General features: G+C 42.6%; 2 protein-coding genes across 2 annotated transcripts; one reads left to right on the top strand and one right to left on the bottom strand.

Moving 5' to 3' along the window:
- Positions 1-659: 659 nt before the first annotated feature.
- Positions 660-1,493, bottom strand: LOC137277384 (uncharacterized). Its single transcript, XM_067809092.1, has one exon. The coding sequence runs from the start codon at positions 1,491-1,493 to the stop codon at positions 660-662; it is 834 nt and encodes a 277-aa protein (XP_067665193.1).
- A 2,914-nt stretch (positions 1,494-4,407) lies between these two features.
- Positions 4,408-16,244, top strand: LOC137284817 (sodium/glucose cotransporter 4-like). The gene is made up of 13 exons (XM_067816817.1): positions 4,408-4,470; positions 4,981-5,085; positions 6,304-6,363; positions 7,783-7,887; positions 8,931-9,039; positions 9,365-9,445; positions 9,673-9,908; positions 10,351-10,486; positions 10,597-10,855; positions 11,213-11,375; positions 11,607-11,828; positions 12,649-12,760; positions 14,335-16,244. Exons 1-13 carry the CDS (start codon positions 4,456-4,458, stop codon positions 14,550-14,552), a joined length of 1,821 nt encoding a protein of 606 aa, XP_067672918.1. The 5' UTR covers positions 4,408-4,455; the 3' UTR covers positions 14,553-16,244.
- The last annotated feature ends 1,353 nt before the right edge of the window (positions 16,245-17,597 follow it).

Genomic DNA, 17,597 nt, shown 5'->3' with positions numbered 1-17,597 from the left:
CGATGCACGATGCACTGGTTCCACGATGCACTGGTTCCACGATACGCTGGTTCCACGATACACTGGTTCCACGATACACTGGTTCCATGATGCACTGGTTCCATGATGCACTGGTTCCATGATGCACTGGTTCCACGATACACTGGTTCCATGATGCACTGGTTCCACGATACACTGGTTCCATGATACACTGGTTCCACGATACACTGGTTCCATGATACACTGGTTCCACGATGCACTGGTTCCATGATGCACTGGTTCCACGATACACTGGTTCCACGATACACTGGTTCCATGATACACTGCTTCCACGATGCACTGGTTCCACGATACACTGGTTCCATGATACACTGGTTCCGTGATACACTGGTTCCATGATACACTGGTTCCATGATGCACTGGTTCCATGATGCTCTGGTTCCATGATACACTGGTTCCACGATACACTGGTTCCATGATACACTGGTTCCATGATGCACTGGTTCCATGATACACTGGTTCCACGATACACTGGTTCCACGATACACTGGTTCCATGATACACTGGTTCCATGATACACTGGTTCCATGATGCTCTGGTTCCACGATACACTGGTTCCATGATGCACTGGTTCCATGATACACTGGTTCCACGATACACTGGTTCCACGATACACTGGTTCAATGATACACTGGTTCCATGATACACTGGTTCCATGTTGCTCTGGTTCCACGATACACTGGTTCCATGATGCACTGGTTCCATGATACACTGGTTCCTCGATGCACTGGTTCCATGATACACTGGTTCCATGATACACTGGTTCCATTTACACTGGTTCCATGATGCACTGGTTCCATGATACACTGGTTCCATGATACACTGGTTCCATGATACACTGGTTCCACGATACACTGGTTCCACGATGCACGATGCACTGGTTCCACGATACACTGGTTCCATGATGCACTGGTTCCACGATGCTCTGGTTCCATGATGCACTGGTTCCACGATACACTGGTTCCATGATGCACTGGTTCCACGATACACTGGTTCCACGATGCACTGGTTCCACGATACACTGGTTCCATGATGCACTGGTTCCACGATGCACTGTTTCCACGATACGCTGGTTCCATGATGGACTGGTTCCACAATACGCTGGTTCCACGATGCACTGGTTCCAGGATGCACTGGTTCCATGATGCACTGGTTCCACAATACGCTGGTTCAATGATGCACTGGTTCCAGGATGCACTGGTTCCACGATACACTGGTTCCACGATGCACGATGCACTGGTTCCACGATGCACTGGTTCCACCATACACTGGTTCCATGATGCACTGGTTCCACGATACATTGGTTCCACGATGCACTGGTTCCATGATTCACTGGTTCCTCGATACACTGGTTCCATGATACACTGGTTCCACGATACACTGGTTCCATGATACACTGGTTCCATGATGCTCTGGTTCCACGATACATTGGTTCCACGATGCACTGGTTCCATGATTCACTGGTTCCTCGATACACTAGTTCCATGATACACTGGTTCCACGATGGACTGGTTCCACGATTAACTGGTTCCACGATACATTGGTTCCATGATGCACTGTTTCCATGATGCACTGGTTCCACGATACATTGGTTCCACGATACACTGGTTCCATGATACACTGGTTCCATGATGCTCTGGTTCCACGATACATTGGTTCCACGATGCACTGGTTCCATGATTCACTGGTTCCTCGATACACTAGTTCCATGATACACTGGTTCCACGATGCACTGGTTCCACGATTAACTGGTTCCACGATACATTGGTTCCATGATGCACTGTTTCCATGATGCACTGGTTCCACGATACATTGGTTCCATGATGCACTGGTTCCAGGATGCACTGGTTCCACGATACACTGGTTCCACGATGCACGATGCACTGGTTCCACGATGCACTGGTTCCACCATACACTGGTTCCATGATGCACTGGTTCCACGATACATTGGTTCCACGATGCACTGGTTCCATGATTCACTGGTTCCTCGATACACTGGTTCCATGATACACTGGTTCCACGATACACTGGTTCCATGATACACTGGTTCCACGATGCACTGGTTCCATGATACACTGGTTCCACGATACACTGGTTCCACGATACACTGGTTCCATGGTACACTGGTTCCATGATGCTCTGGTTCCACGATACATTGGTTCCACGATGCACTGGTTCCATGATTCACTGGTTCCTCGATACACTAGTTCCATGATACACTGGTTCCACGATGGACTGGTTCCACGATTAACTGGTTCCACGATACATTGGTTCCATGATGCACTGTTTCCATGATGCACTGGTTCCACGATACATTGGTTCCATGATGCACTGGTTCCACGATGTGCTGGTTCCATGATACACTGGTTCCACGATGCACTGGTTCCATGATTCACTGGTTCCTCGATACACTGGTTCCATGATACACTGGTTCCACTATACACTGGTTCCTCAATACACTGATTCCTCGATACAATGGTTTCAAGATACACTGGCTCTAAAGATATGCTGGTTCTGTGATACAGTGGTTTGACGATAGACTAGTTCCACGATATACTGATTCCACGATGCACTGACTGCACGATACACAATTGTTCCCATGATACACTGGTTCTAAAGATATACTGGTTCTATGGCACAATGATTCCATGGTGCGCTGGCTCTATGATACACTGGCTCCACGAAACACTGAACCCAAATGTTGATGTTCATATAGAGCTAGGAAGAAGTAAAATCTGAGTAGATGTCTTACTTACTAAAAAGTAAAACCGGGAAATAGGTCTTACTTACAAAAAGTAAAACCTGGGATCAAACAAAAAAGCCAATTGCAGCTATTCCGGGAAAAGGAGCCATGTCTAACATGTGAGTGTATATAATCCTGTCATTGATCCCCTGGTTAGACTAGATTAGTGACTTGCTGGTTGACATGCCAGTGCACCTTGATGAAAAACATAACATCAGACACTGGTTGTCTGGCCCAGAGGCAATTATTTACACTTTACAGGTTGTCTTGCTGCTATAAGGGATGGTTTAATGGTAAAGTGTTCGCTCGTCGCGCCGAAGAGCCAAGGTTCGATTCCCCACATGGGTACACCATTTCTGGTGTTCCCCGCCGTGATATTGCTGGAATATTGCTAAAAGCGGCGTGAAACTAACCTCACGTTCTCACTAAAGTGCACACTTGCGGTGAGCAAATGTGTTCTGCTTGACTATGTGGACTTAGTAACTGCCAGAAATCCACAATAGCAAGCACTAAAATCTGAAAGATCTCTGTTCCCTGAGGGCATCTCAATAACACTTTTTTAAAAATGATCTGTACCATAAATTGTAACTATGTATGTGCACAAAATATATTGTAAAAAATAGTGTAATAATGGCACAAGGAAAGGAAATTCCTTTTAAGTTGGACATTGTTTATATCCGTGAACGTGGTCTTAACCCTATATGGTTGAGATGACGATGCGAGGTAAAATCTTAACCAACTCATACCCTCAGTCCCCCGACCGTCATATCCAAGAAATTTCGCCACTTGGCTAAACATGTATGAATACAGCATTGCCTCTCTTCAGAAAGTTTATATGTGAGTGTCAAGGCTCAGTCACTGTGTCCATGAATAGCTTTACAGGTGTTGGATAATAGGGCGTATCAGTAGTATGATAGACTGCCTGTGAAATCCCGGGCAGAACACAGTACACCGAACCTCCACAAAATTAACTTTATCCTCGATATTGCTTTACCACTTCCAGTTCTAACTCAGATGTTCACGGTGTTTGTAACTCCAAAGGAATACTGTTGATGGATACCCCAGAAAGATCAAACCATTTCTGACAAACTCTGTCAAGCAGATAAGGAGAGTATGTTAGAAATGTTTTGATCTTTCTGAAACATCCATCAACAGTATTCCTTCGGAACCGTGAAGATCTGGGTTAGAACTGGAGGCAAGCAGACTGTGTAATAGATTGGACCGGGTACCCGTCTCAGTACCCAGAGCCGTCATGATCATGTTGCTAATAAGTTAAACAATGTAATGTGCTAATGTGTATTGCCATTGAAGATTTAGACATAATTTACAGTCGCCTGTTTTGAATGTAATATTTGGTTAAGACATTGAAAAACTGGAAATTCTAGCATATTGTAGCACCTTTGTTGGATCAGACTATCAGAACATGATCGGCTATTTAGGTTTTCAGAACTTACTCCGAACTGGGAGCCCCTTTTAACTATTACTTGTAATCGTCAGAGGCCGGGCACTTGTACCACTCACTGACTTGGGTTAGATAAACCATTTTTCCTCATACCTCTTGGTTATATACTATGTATGATGGTGTCTGAATGAAACGTCTGTCTCCATATTTGTTGCAGGCGTCATGCTGGAACAGAGGTTCTGTTGGCGGTTTCTTCCTCGCAGGCAGAAGCATGCACTGGATTCCGGTAGGTTGTTTGACAGATTCCATAATATGCAGGCCGCTATCACAAAGCAGGACTGCTGCGCAGTACAGCGTTAAACATGACTTAGACAAAGCCCCAAAAGACGCTGAACGATGATGAGGAGTCTAGAACCAGTGTGATGATCTTAACAATACTACAGCGTAGTTCGTGTATACTATCGGAACACACATCACTCCATGAACTACTGAGTGCGTGAGTGTGTTTCACACGTCATTTAGCAACATAACACCAGAAATGGGCTTCACATTGTACTCATGTGAGGAATCGAACCCGGGTACTCGGCGTGACGAGTGAACGCTTTAACCACTAGGCTGTCTACCGCCCCTCATGATCTCCTGGTTACAACGTTGCCCCTTGCGAAATGTTTTCGAACTGTCAGTGCAGTGTGTCCCGTGTGTCTAAACCAAAGCCTGAATTCTACTTTCACAACTGTACCAATTTACTATACATAATGTCCGTATGTATATACTGAGTATTACGCGTGTGTTCTAGGTCGGAGCGTCGTTGTTCGCCAGCAACATCGGCAGTGGCCACTTCGTCGGTCTAGCAGGATCCGGTGCAGCTAGTGGCATCGGTATAGCAGCGTTTGAGCTGAACGTAAGTGTCACAGTGATGAGGCAGCTCAGGCTTCATGTGTGATACACATAAGAAGCTGAGGAACAACAGAATCTATCTTAAGGCAACAAGTAATTCGTCATTGCATGTCAGAGGCTTTGACGAAATCTTGGGACTAACGTCCAATTTTATGGCAGACCACGTGATCGAGAAGAATTCATTATATTGTGATGGTATTAAGTAAACAATCCAGAGATAAACATTATATAGACATTAACATATTCATTGTAATCATCCTTGTCTGTGTCGATATCAGCAATATCTGAGCATAGAATGCCCAAGCAATTATTACATGTGTTGGTGCATGTACATGATACAAATTTATACACCATCTTGATATAAACCGTCATACATCCTGCCTTGTACTCAGTCATATGGCAGTTTATATATACCCGAGTCATATACCCATTTATATACCTTGTCCCCTTACTGTGTCATATCGGGATTCATATCCTAGTGTCTTCTTCATATGCCCGTTCACATTGTTACGGTGAAGAATTTGCCGTGACAAACAATGTAAGAAATCCCCTGTGAACCAGCAAAACAGAACAAAGACAAGTTTAAAACATTCAGATATTGTATTAAGGCAAAGAGAGCAAGTTATACAGAGTCACAAGTCAATTTCACAATATCGATTTCAAATACAATACAAGTGAGAAAAAATCTAAGGCAATGGGTCACAAAATATTTAGTAGCAAACTCACCAAAGTCTTAGTGTGAGAGAAACAGTCATGCAGAATGTAACACAGTGAACGGTCTGACGGCGGCTAGGAAGATCGAACGATGGCAGCGACTGATGATACTACTCCAAGGAATGAATGTGAATGTGTCCGTCACAACACGGCAACTAGCCTTTTTATATATAAAAGCAGTCATTTCCCGAAAGTTTGGGCACATGCGATCATCACCAACACTGTAGAATGCTCTAGCAGTTTCCCAGAAGTAACAAATATAAAACCAAGGGCAGATAATTTCCGGACAGCCTGCTACCAAAATCCTAAAATTCCTGACAGTCTATTAAACGAAATGTGACCCATCATAATTATTTTTCAAAACACTAAATGTTGTGATCCAATAATAATTATTGCTTAATCAATAACAAAATATACAGAAAATACACACTCGTAACAACATACACCGTATCTTTATCCCGTCAAGTACATTGCTTATACGTCCATATCCTGCTCCTATTATATCCAGGCTATCTTCATCCTGATGCTTCTGGCGTGGATCTTCGTCCCTGTGTATGTTGCTGCCGGGGTAAGTGATATACTTTCGGCTTGAGCTGCTCGGTGAATTCGTCTGAAGTATATACTACGGACAGCTGATATAGACTTACGCTTAGTCTCTGAATATATACTGAAAGAAACGCAATTCCATTTTTGTCAAGTTTTTAAAGAGACGGCATAAATATACTTTAATGAGATTTCGTTTCTTCGAAAATTGAGATTATTTTGCTGTTCAGTATACATACTTTATAAAGAAACAAATAATTCCTTTTAAATTATTAAGGAACTTAGTGCGATGGGAGAGCCAGAATCTTCGGAAATTAGACTTGCTGCATTTATGGTTATTGCACTCCAGAAAGGGTTAGGTGGGAGGGGAAATAATGCCTCTTTATTCTCTTGGGCAATGATTGAGAGAGAATAGTTTTTACTCTTTTCTCAGAAGTATAAACGCCAGATGGGTTCACATATTGTACACGTGGGAGAATTTAAACTGGGCTACCTCACTGCCTTTTTTGTGAGAAGTTGTACTGTGATGAGAAAAGAACAAACGATAAACCCGGCAAACGGGAACGTAGAATGTAGGATGTATTGGAGAAAACACGCCTCCGAGGTTTTGGTAGACAATGTAAAACACGAGGGGGAAGGATTTCTAGACCCCGATCGTTTACACTGTCTACCACAACTTTGGAGGCGTGTTTTCTCTGACATATATACCGTTAATGATGGATAATTACAATGTACATGGTCATTTAATGAAACTAGATAACAATAACTGAAGCGCACATAAAATCATTTTAATGACTAACTATAAATAGATAATTTTACCCTACTTCCTTCGTGAGTGTGAGTGAGTGAGTGATAGAGTTTAGTTTTACGCCACACTCAGCAGTATTCCAGCCATGTGGCGGCGGTCTGTACATATTCAAGTCTGGACCACACAATCCAGTGATCAACAGCATGAGCATCGCTATCCGAAATTGGGAAACGATGACATGTGTCAACCAAGTCAGCGAGCTTGACCACCCGATCCCGTTAGTTTCCTCTTATGACAAGCAAAGTCGCCTTTTATGTCAAGCATGGGTTGCTGAAGGCCGATTGTACCCCGGACCTTCTCAGGTCCTTTCTCTGGATCTTACACTAGATCTTATTCTGGATGCTACACAGGAAGTTTCCCACCAACCCATATGACACGTTACTCGTTCACCAAATATGAGTACTGGACTTGACCTTGCCCCATGCATATCTGCTTTGTGACATCCTTAATCCTTACTAAAAGTCAGTTCATTTCCAAATGCCATCACTAATTATAAGAAACCTCATTCTTTCATCTGAATACTAATTGCAATAACGTACACGCAATGTTGGTTGTGGTGAAACGATTCCGTATTAGAGAGAAACTGTTTCACTCGGGCTAGTGTAGTTTCACTGTAAAAGCATTCCACTGTAACAGGTGTTTACTCTACCTGAGTATCTCCGGAAGCGATTCGGTGGACAGAGAATCAGGATCTACCTGTCACTGCTTGCCCTTATCCTGTCGGTGTTCACCAAGATCTCAGTAAGTAGACGCATCTCGATGTATTCACCAAGATCTCAGTAAGTTGACACATCTCGATGTATTCACCAAGATCTCAGTAAGATGTCGCATCTCGATGTATTCACCAAAATCTCAGTAAGTTGACGCATCTCGATGTATTCACCAAGATCTCAGTAAGATGTCGCATCTCGATGTATTCACCAAAATCTCATTAAGTTGACGCATCTCGATGTATTCACCAAGATCTCAGTAAGTAGACGCATCTCGATGTATTCACCAAGATCTCAGTAAGTTGATGCATCTCGATGTATTCACCAAGATCTCAGTAAGATGTCGCATCTCGATGTATTCACCAAGATCTCAGTAAGCTGACGCATCTCGATGTATTCACCAAAATCTCAGTAAGATGTCGCATCTCGATGTATTCACCAAAATCTCAGTAAGTTGACGCATCTCGATGTATTCACCAAAATCTCAGTAAGTTGACGCATCTCGATGTATTCACCAAGATCTCAGTAAGATGTCGCATCTCGATGTATTCACCAAGATCTCAGTAAGTTGACGTCTCGCGATGTCTTCACAAAGATCTCAGTAAGTTGACGTATCTCGGTGGATTCACCAAGATCTCAATAAGTTGACTCATCTGGATGTATTGACCAAGATCTCCGTAAGTTCGTATCTCGGTGTATCCACCTAGATTGCAGTAAGCTGAAATATTTACGACCTACTTACTTACGCAGATCTAAGAAAGTTGAAATGTTTGCAATGTATTTACAGAAATGTCAGCAATTTAAAACATTTACAACGCATTTGCCCAGATCGTAGTAAGTTGAAACATTAAAAATGTATTCACAAATTTCTCAGCAAGTTTAAGTATCCTCAACACATTCACCAAAATCTCATTAAGCCGGAATATTCCGAATGTATTCACTGGTATGTTAAAATATAAGCAGTGCATTCACAACGAGTTGAAACACCCACGTTAGTTCATCGGGTAGATATATCTATGTAATGTCCACTTATTCCATATGTTATGACGTCATCACATTGTCTGTGTCCACCAGGCTGACCTATATTCTGGTGCCATCTTCCTGACACAAGCGGTTCCAGAGCTCAACCTGTACATTGCCGTCTTCATCATGCTCCTCGTCACAGCTGTGCTATCTATCGGAGGTATGAAACCCACTCTGAACATCAACGCCAGACAAGATTAAGTCTCGGGTATCGAATTTCCACCGGAACTGACCACGCGAAGTGTTTAATCAAAATATTTAAAAATTGATATGCAAATCTCTTAAATCAGAGATAATACCTGGTGTCCGCAAGAAAGAAACAAGCAATCTAATAACAGATGTATATTCCACTGGAGAGGTTGATATGTCTATTTTCCACCGGTGGTGAGTATATATTCCCAGGTGGTTTGACGATATATGTATATATTCTTTGGTGATCTGACAGTACACGTGACACAGGGAGATATATATGTGTGTATTCTCAGGTGGTCTGACTGCTGTCATCTGGACTGACCTCATCCAGACTGTCATCATGATCGCAGGTGGCGTCGTCCTCATGGTGATGAGTAAGTAGTATCATACAGGTTAGGTCATCAAAGTGTCACATGGATACCTTTGTATGGTTCCTTTTTCTGTATCACGTTCTAGTATGTTTGTAATACATCATGTGCTCCCATGAAGTCTCCCATCCTCGACAAACGGGAGGGTCGCGAATACATACCGAAATACATTTACTGTTGAACATTTGGTGAGCGTAGCGACCATCAAGGTATCTCAAACATTTATTCTTCAGGTTTTATTGAGATTGGAGGCTATGAAAGGGTTATCAAGGAGTTCTTCGAAGCATGGCCCAACACAACCAAAGTCCACTACGGCATTAAAAACGACACCTACAGCTTCACCGACTGTGGCATTCCCCCAGCCAACTCCATGCACCTCATCCGATCCCCAGAAGATCCTGGTCTTCCTTGGCCTGGAATCATGTTCGGCCTCACCATCTCGTCTATCTGGTACTGGTGCTCCGATCAGGTTCGTTCATGGGCAGGATTACAGAATACCGGACACCTTCTGCAGTCTTTGAAAGCAAACGAGTTTACGTTTGGTTAGTTAAGGGAAAGGGTAAGGTTTAGGGTTAGCGTTAGGGTTAGGGTGACATGACACTAGGTATCCTGTATTCTGTGACTGTACCCGTTCATGCCACAGGTATCCATTCTGGTCTACTCCTGTTCAATACAGAAAGCAGTTCAGATTGTTTCATACCCAGCATCGAGGGAATCGGTTTCGACAGCATTTGTACCAGCTTACAAATACCAGCAACGTCTTGTATTATTTCATTCCCGGTTGTTAGGGCTTGGCACATGGACGAACGCCACTTCGCTGTCAGTTTTTAGGGGAACCTTTCATTCAAAGATTTTGAAATAGAGCACCTGTTATTTGGACCAAGTCACTCGCAACTGTATTTTCCGTACAGGTTATTGTCCAGAGGGCTCTGGCTGCCAAGAACATCTCCAATGCCAAGGCCGGTACCATCTTGGCTGGGTACCTCAAGTTCCTCCCCATGTTCCTCATCGTGTTCCCAGGAATGATCTCCCGGATACTGTTCCCTGGTCAGTACTTCCTTGCCTTCGTTTGGGTTAAATTGTTTAATAGCTTTTTATATATTAGGTTTTAATATTTATTGATTGGATATAAGAAATATGTTTTGTTGTCTGTACAGATACAGTAGCCTGTGCCGATCCAGACGTGTGTTTCAAGGTGTGCGGAAGTCGTTCAGGCTGCACCAACATCGCCTACCCCACCCTGGTGCTGGAACTGATGCCCCCGGGACTGAGAGGTCTCATGCTGGCCGTGATGATGTCCGCTCTGATCTCTTCCCTTACCTCTATCTTCAACAGTAGCTCCACCCTCTTCACCATGGACATCTGGCGAAGGATCAGGAAACAGGCATCTGATGTGGAGCTCATGGTTGTTGGCAGGTAGGACAGATCCTTAAGCTAAAGCATTTATCGACTGAGTTAGTTTTAGTTTTACGCCGCAAATAATCTCTGAATCAGACAATCCAGTGATCAGCATCATAAGCATCAATCTACACAATTGATGTCAATCACATCATCACATCCTCGGGTCTGACAACCCGATCACGGTAGTCGCCTCTTACGACAAGCATTGGTTACTGAAGATCAGTTCTAACGTGGATCTTCACGGGTCATTTGCCAAAGGAGTCTTTGTCGGACGATAACCGAGACTGGCTATTCTCTGGCATCGACAGTGGAAGATGTATTCTGACAAGTAAGGTAATTAATATTTGAGATTAATTTGTTTTCTCTTCTCAGACTATGCATCCTCATCCTGGCGGGTGTGAGTATTGCTTGGATCCCCATCGTCCAGAACATCAGCGAGTTGTTCCACTACATCCAGGGAATCACCAGCTTCCTTGCTCCACCTGTCTGTGCTGTCTACCTGCTTGCTGTCTTCTGGAAACGAATAAATGAAGCTGTTAGTATAGGTTTTTATTAGATTTGCATGATTTCCTTAGTTTGGATGAATGTTCTCAAAATTAGCTCATACGTAAAACAAGTTTTATTGAGTGTCAAAACATTTAGTTAATATTTGACACATTATACACTCTACTTGTGGCAGGAGGAATTCTCTCTCCTGGGTGTGAGCAATAATAAAACCGAAAGTATTAAACGTGAGTTCCGGTTTACTTGTCTTGTTTATTAACAGGGTGCTTTCTGGGGCCTGATGGTCGGACTCGTAACTGGGCTGATCCGCTTCGCCTGGGAGTACTCATACGCCCCTACCCCCTGCGGTGTGACCTCGGACAACCCCATGCCTGATATACTGTCCAAAGTCCACTACCTCCACTTCGGGTGTATCCTGTTCCTCATCACCGTCATCGTCACCACCATCATCAGTCTCCTCACAAAGCCTATTGATGACATCCATGTAAGAATTGGTCCATGTAAATTATACAAAACCACTGATACTTAATATCATCGCATCGTTACTTTAAAATATTTGTTACCTGCAGGAGAATGTCAACAAAGTCAGTTACGTTTGTTAAGTTGGGCTTATAATAATGGCCATTTTAAGCGCCTGTTCCACATACTTGTGCATACTCACAGCGCTTCCACATTATTACCCTGGATAACCCAAACTGCTGACTCTAGAAAGTTATCGTCACATGGCTAATCCCACTGGGTACCCATTTTCCATAGGTGAACAGATGCAATTTTGAACAAACTTACTTGCCTGAGGTGAGACCACGTGTGTCACATGTGCTTCGTTATGGGGCAGGACGGAAGCCGTAGAAACTTTCAGGAGTAAAGCTCCCAAACACGGTCACCTATCCAAATTCTCCACGCCTGTCCTTGCTTAACTTAAACTGCTTTATGCATAGGACCATAGAAGAAATCAAGCGTCAAAACATTGGAAGATGAGTGATGATCTATTGTTGCATTGTATACGCTGCACAATATTCCAGCTTTATATGTGGTTAGTGAACAATCAAACCTGGACCAGACAATCCAGAGATCAACACCATGAGCATCAACGTACACAACACAGATACGATGACGACAGTTGACGTGGCAATCTAGAGAGTCGCCTAACGATTAAGACGAGTATAGGTTGCAGAAGACCTAACCCGTTGATTCATTTATGTGACGTAGTTTGTGTCACTGAGTGAACATTAAAACCATACATAGCTGACTGTTGCCATTTGAACACTAGTACTCACAAACAAAAACATTTATGTATTTTCCAGTTGGTACGGCTGACATTCTGGACAAGATTTGAGACTGTACCACGCGTTGATATTGACGAGGAGGAAACAAACAGGGAAGAGACTCAGAGAAACGAGGAGGGTTCTCCAACCGGTAAGTATACCATTCAAAGAAGTAGGGGATATTCCATTGTAGGGTGACATTATTTGGAAGTAGGAACAAGACAGACCGCCGGGTCTCCGCGTTTTACAGTCAGTAATAAGCAGAACACAATCACCATATCGACAGACAAATAACGTTGGTGACAGACGTTGAACTGGTCGACCAAGGGAGACAACAGCTGCAGATGCAGACCACGTAAACGTGGTCAATGTACCTCTCAAACTGGAGCATTCGTACCTACCTGTGTCATTCCCCTCTCGTGGCTATGTTTATGACTGGATCTTGTCTAAGCGCAAACGGGCATGGAGATGAAACAGTCTAGTACCTTTATCAAGGATAAATAACTTTGAATTCCCAAACGTGCCTCTAAGGATATCCCACATTCCCTGGGCAAAACCGCAATATGGCCATTCCCTTTGCAAATATGTTTCACTGTTGGAAGTTGTTCATCCTTTAGCTCAAAGTTTATATTTAAATTGTGGTTGGTATTTTTTTTATCGGAGTTTCAAAGTTCACCGGTTCCGCCATTTTCATGTTTTGAAATGCGTCTTACTACGCGTGATTTGGTTGGTTTGCCACGATTCTTGGCAATAACGGCGTACGAGAGGGGTCGATGTCTCCTTGTAGGTCACGGAAAGATGAGTTTAACAAAGTGATTGGACAGTCGACTACATCTATGGAACCTGTGTTATCCTACGGCTGACTGACGGTCACGTTACTGCACTATTCGTAACTACTCGTCCCTTTTAACCTACGGAAAGGGACGAGTAGCTATGAATGATTGCTGCACAACGTCATTGGTATCCAAAGAAGCAGCGCTCGACCAGTCGACGTTGGACGGACAATATGTTTGACTTCCTTGACATGATGGACGGTGGGGCAGCCTTGTGATCCAAGCGTTCGCGCGTCTCGGCTGAGATCCTGGTTCGATTCCCACATGTGTGCAATGTGGAATATTGCTAAAAGCGGCGTAAAACTAAACTCACTCACTCCTTGACAGGAGAAGCAGAGTGTAGCGAAGGCTGAATGAACAGGTCGTTATTGTTCAACAGAACGACCATTCTGGGCGTGGCTCAGTAATGGTGTGGTACGGGATCACGATGACGGGTAGGCTACCTCTGCATGTTATTCACAGACGTGTCATTGGACAACATCCTGAAGACACGCGTCGTGCCATTTCCGTGTGTTTCTTGGGATGACAACACCGAAGCACTCCCACACCTAGGCATAACCACATTACCACAGCCAGCTCTGCCCAGACCTGTCATCCAACATGTCTGTGAATTGATTCAACAACCGTCAACAACAAAACAACCACGTGACGCTGGCAAGCGGGGAGAATGGGATGCCATGAAGCCAAGTTTCTATACTGTCCACTGTATCTCTTCAAAAGGGTTGTTATGTTCAATATTGTGCGTGGCTGCTTCTTCAACAAGCTAGTATGTTCAAGATACATACAACCAATGGCTGTTGCTTCAGTACGTAGGTATGCTAAATGTGTTGGGGTTTTTGTTTGCTTTCTTGTGTGTTTTTGTTGCATTCAATCCACATTTCCTTCCTTTCAGTGGACTACGACAGTCTACCATGTTACAAGAAAGCCATGCAGTGGATCTGTGGCATCGAGAAGATGAACCAGCAGCAGGAACTCACTCCAGAGGAGAAGGCAGCCATTGAAGCCAAGCAGACCTCCATCTACGAGGGGACGGCATGGAGAAGGGTCCTCAACTTCAATGCTGTACTGCTCATGGCTTTGGCTGTATTTCTGTGGGGTTTCTATGCTTGAAGGATGGCCGAAACGTTGACATATCTGGAACTGCCATAACACTGAAACGTTGGCCATAACATAGTTTGTTATTGTATTCATGGTATTATGTACTTAGTCATGTACAAACTCGGTATCAGAACATATTTTTATCAGGACATTTGATAGAAACCGATTGCGTCTGCACTGGCTTTCACCTACATCTTGCTTATGCACCACAGCTTCCAAAAATAATAGGATTGTTGGAAACCTTACCGTTTTCTACACTTCAAGTGATTTGAAAGGGACAGGAAAAGGAAAGTAAATAGTCGTGTTCGATGGTTGATGAAACTGGAGGAACCAAGAACTGCATATTTGAACTGAAAGTTGAGAATTCCATTCGTGACCATATCGTGCTGTTCTGTGATGAACCGAATCTCCATGGAAGTTACGGGCAAGGGGAGAATCGTGACGAGTGGACGATTGATAACCGTGTTAGTACCTACAACGAAACGTCACACCCATTGCAAGTTGACTTACCACAGAACTTGATTTTCCTTCATCGAGATTCCTAATTATATATGCCTTCACATTTGTAAACATAGTTTAATTACTTAAAACGGAATGTATGGTCTATGATAATGTTGTAGCTTCTGCCAAGTCATACACTGAATAGGGCAGTGAAACTTCCTTTCAATATTGCCATGATGTGCAGTCCACTAAGGCCTCCGTTATGAGGTGCTCCATTAAGGCCTCAGTTGTGAGGTTGTCCATCAAGGCCTCCGTCGTGAGTTGCTCCATCAAGGCCTCCGTTATGAGGTGCTTCATCAAGGCCTCAGTTGTGAGGTGCTCCATCAAGGCCTCCGTTGTCGGGTGGTCCATGAAGGCCTCCATCAAGAGTAGTCGCCCAAGGCCTTGATAATCTGTGATCCATCAATGCCTCCATCAAGAGTAGTCGACCAAGGCCTTATCTGTGGTCCACCAAGGCCTCCAATAAGTGTAGTCTGTAAAAACCTCAATAATGTTTGCTCCATTATGTTTGATGCATCATGAGATGAGGTGTGTGACACACAATACTCTCTAGAAAATACTTGATTCATTGTGGTTAACATTAACATTTCAAAATAGATAAACGACGTTTAAAAATGATTGATTCATGTTTAGTTGTTCGCCCCTTTAGTGGCTGAAATGACAAAACAAATTCTGTTTTGACATCAGTTAAGAAAACTTATCGCCAACAGACACAAGTTCACACATGGCTTGGAGGTCATGAGGGGGGAGTTTCTGTATGCTTTGTCCTCAGCTTCTGAAAATGTTTTAAACATTTCTGAAAAATATACTTTAATTCTTTAAATGCAGCATGTCTTAGTGTGAAACAGGTAATACATACACAAAAAAATTTAAACAAGTTTCAAATTTCAGGCATGTAGTAAGGGAAATATCAAAGTACTATGAAATTACGAAAGATAATGCTTACTCTAGAATCAGTAACATCGGGTTTTGTACCTTCTTGTCAACCATCCACTATCAGTTTACTGAAAATATCATCAGAAAACATATTATAAGTGTATGTAAACATTATTACCACTCCTGGAGACACAGAGATAAAGTATGCAAAATATTTGAAGATATTTCTTTATTCTATGATGGTGATTTGTGAAGGTATATGGAGTACTTTGATGTAAATGTATTCTGCATATATCTTAATGTGGAAATAAAAATGGTATTTTTTTGTACTTCTGAAGAATATACTTGGCAACTTTGCAACAGAAGTAACTGTAACTTCATTAAAGATCTTTGTTCAAGTTATAGATACTTCCTGTAAAATGATCTTGACCACACAAGGTTCCAGCTTGCTGAAATTTAATCATAAGGACTTACACAGTGTGCACATCAGTTTTTCCATTGATACTTTACGGAAAGACACACATACACATATAGTTCATCAACATAATACTGAACACAATACTCCTGAATCAAACTATGTACTTCATGAGAAAAGACCTCCTCCATGGTGTAGTGGTACGAGTGTCCACCCAGAGCGAAGAAGGTCCCTAGCTGCTTCATACCCAAGGATAATTAAAATATGGAACGTCTTGGTCGCTACCTGGCACTCGGCACTAATAGGGACAAGGAGTCAGTTTGATGTGTCTGAGTGGGATATTCTTGCTTAAGTGTGGCATCATATCTCAGTAAGCTATATAAAACCAGCTTAAGTCTGAGCTAGTAGAAGCCGCCACACATACACACGCATGCACGTCATCATAGCGAAATCTTCATAAGTTAATTCTTAAACCCAATTTCACCTCTCCTCCCCTCCCCTCCACCTCACTTCATGAGAGAATGCCCCTTAAAGTGATACTGACAACAGACACAGCCATTACATATGACAATCAAAACAGCTAAAATATGGAGAATCCACCATAAGTGATCTGAAAAGGTAGTTTTTCATGAAACAAAATCGTAAAGTCTGAAGGTAATCCAGACGTTGCTCATATCAAAAGTTGAAGTCGCCAAAGAGTTCAATCCCCAGGTTAAAGATCAAGTATACTAACTTTCGTTACATTCCTATCATACATATTGTACTACATTTAGTAACATACACAAGCTTTTAGAAACCTTGTTCACAGAAGTCACCTTATTGTTCAGTGTCATCCATCATCTGTCAGAAATTTCCCCAAAGGCACAAGGGAGATATATTCACTACCCTGTGATTGAGTAATACATCTGTGGCATAGTAAATATGGTGAAATGAAGTTTTAATTGACAAACACTATACAGAAAATTATATAATAAACTCATGGCCTGGTTTCAAGTTGTTTGGAAAGCTGCTTTGGTCAGGGTTGAAAGACTTTTAAATAAAAAAAATATTAATAATAAGCATTAATTTGAATTTTGTAGACTTGTTTGGGCTAAAGGTAACCTATTTTATATTTATTGACAATCAATCATTATTAAGTCAATGATTAGCAATATCAATGATAAATATTGATCAGACTGAAAGCCTGTTCATCTTTTAAACACACCAGTTGACAGTTTCATGATGAAGGGTTATGTCTCTAAAGTTTGATAACAAACACTCTGGAA

This window comes from Haliotis asinina, chromosome 1 (assembly GCF_037392515.1).
Source record: "Haliotis asinina isolate JCU_RB_2024 chromosome 1, JCU_Hal_asi_v2, whole genome shotgun sequence".
In the NCBI taxonomy this organism is placed as follows: Eukaryota; Metazoa; Mollusca; class Gastropoda; order Lepetellida; family Haliotidae; genus Haliotis; species Haliotis asinina.
Note: the sequence above shows the minus strand (reverse complement) of the source record. Positions and strands in the feature narration are given on the sequence as shown.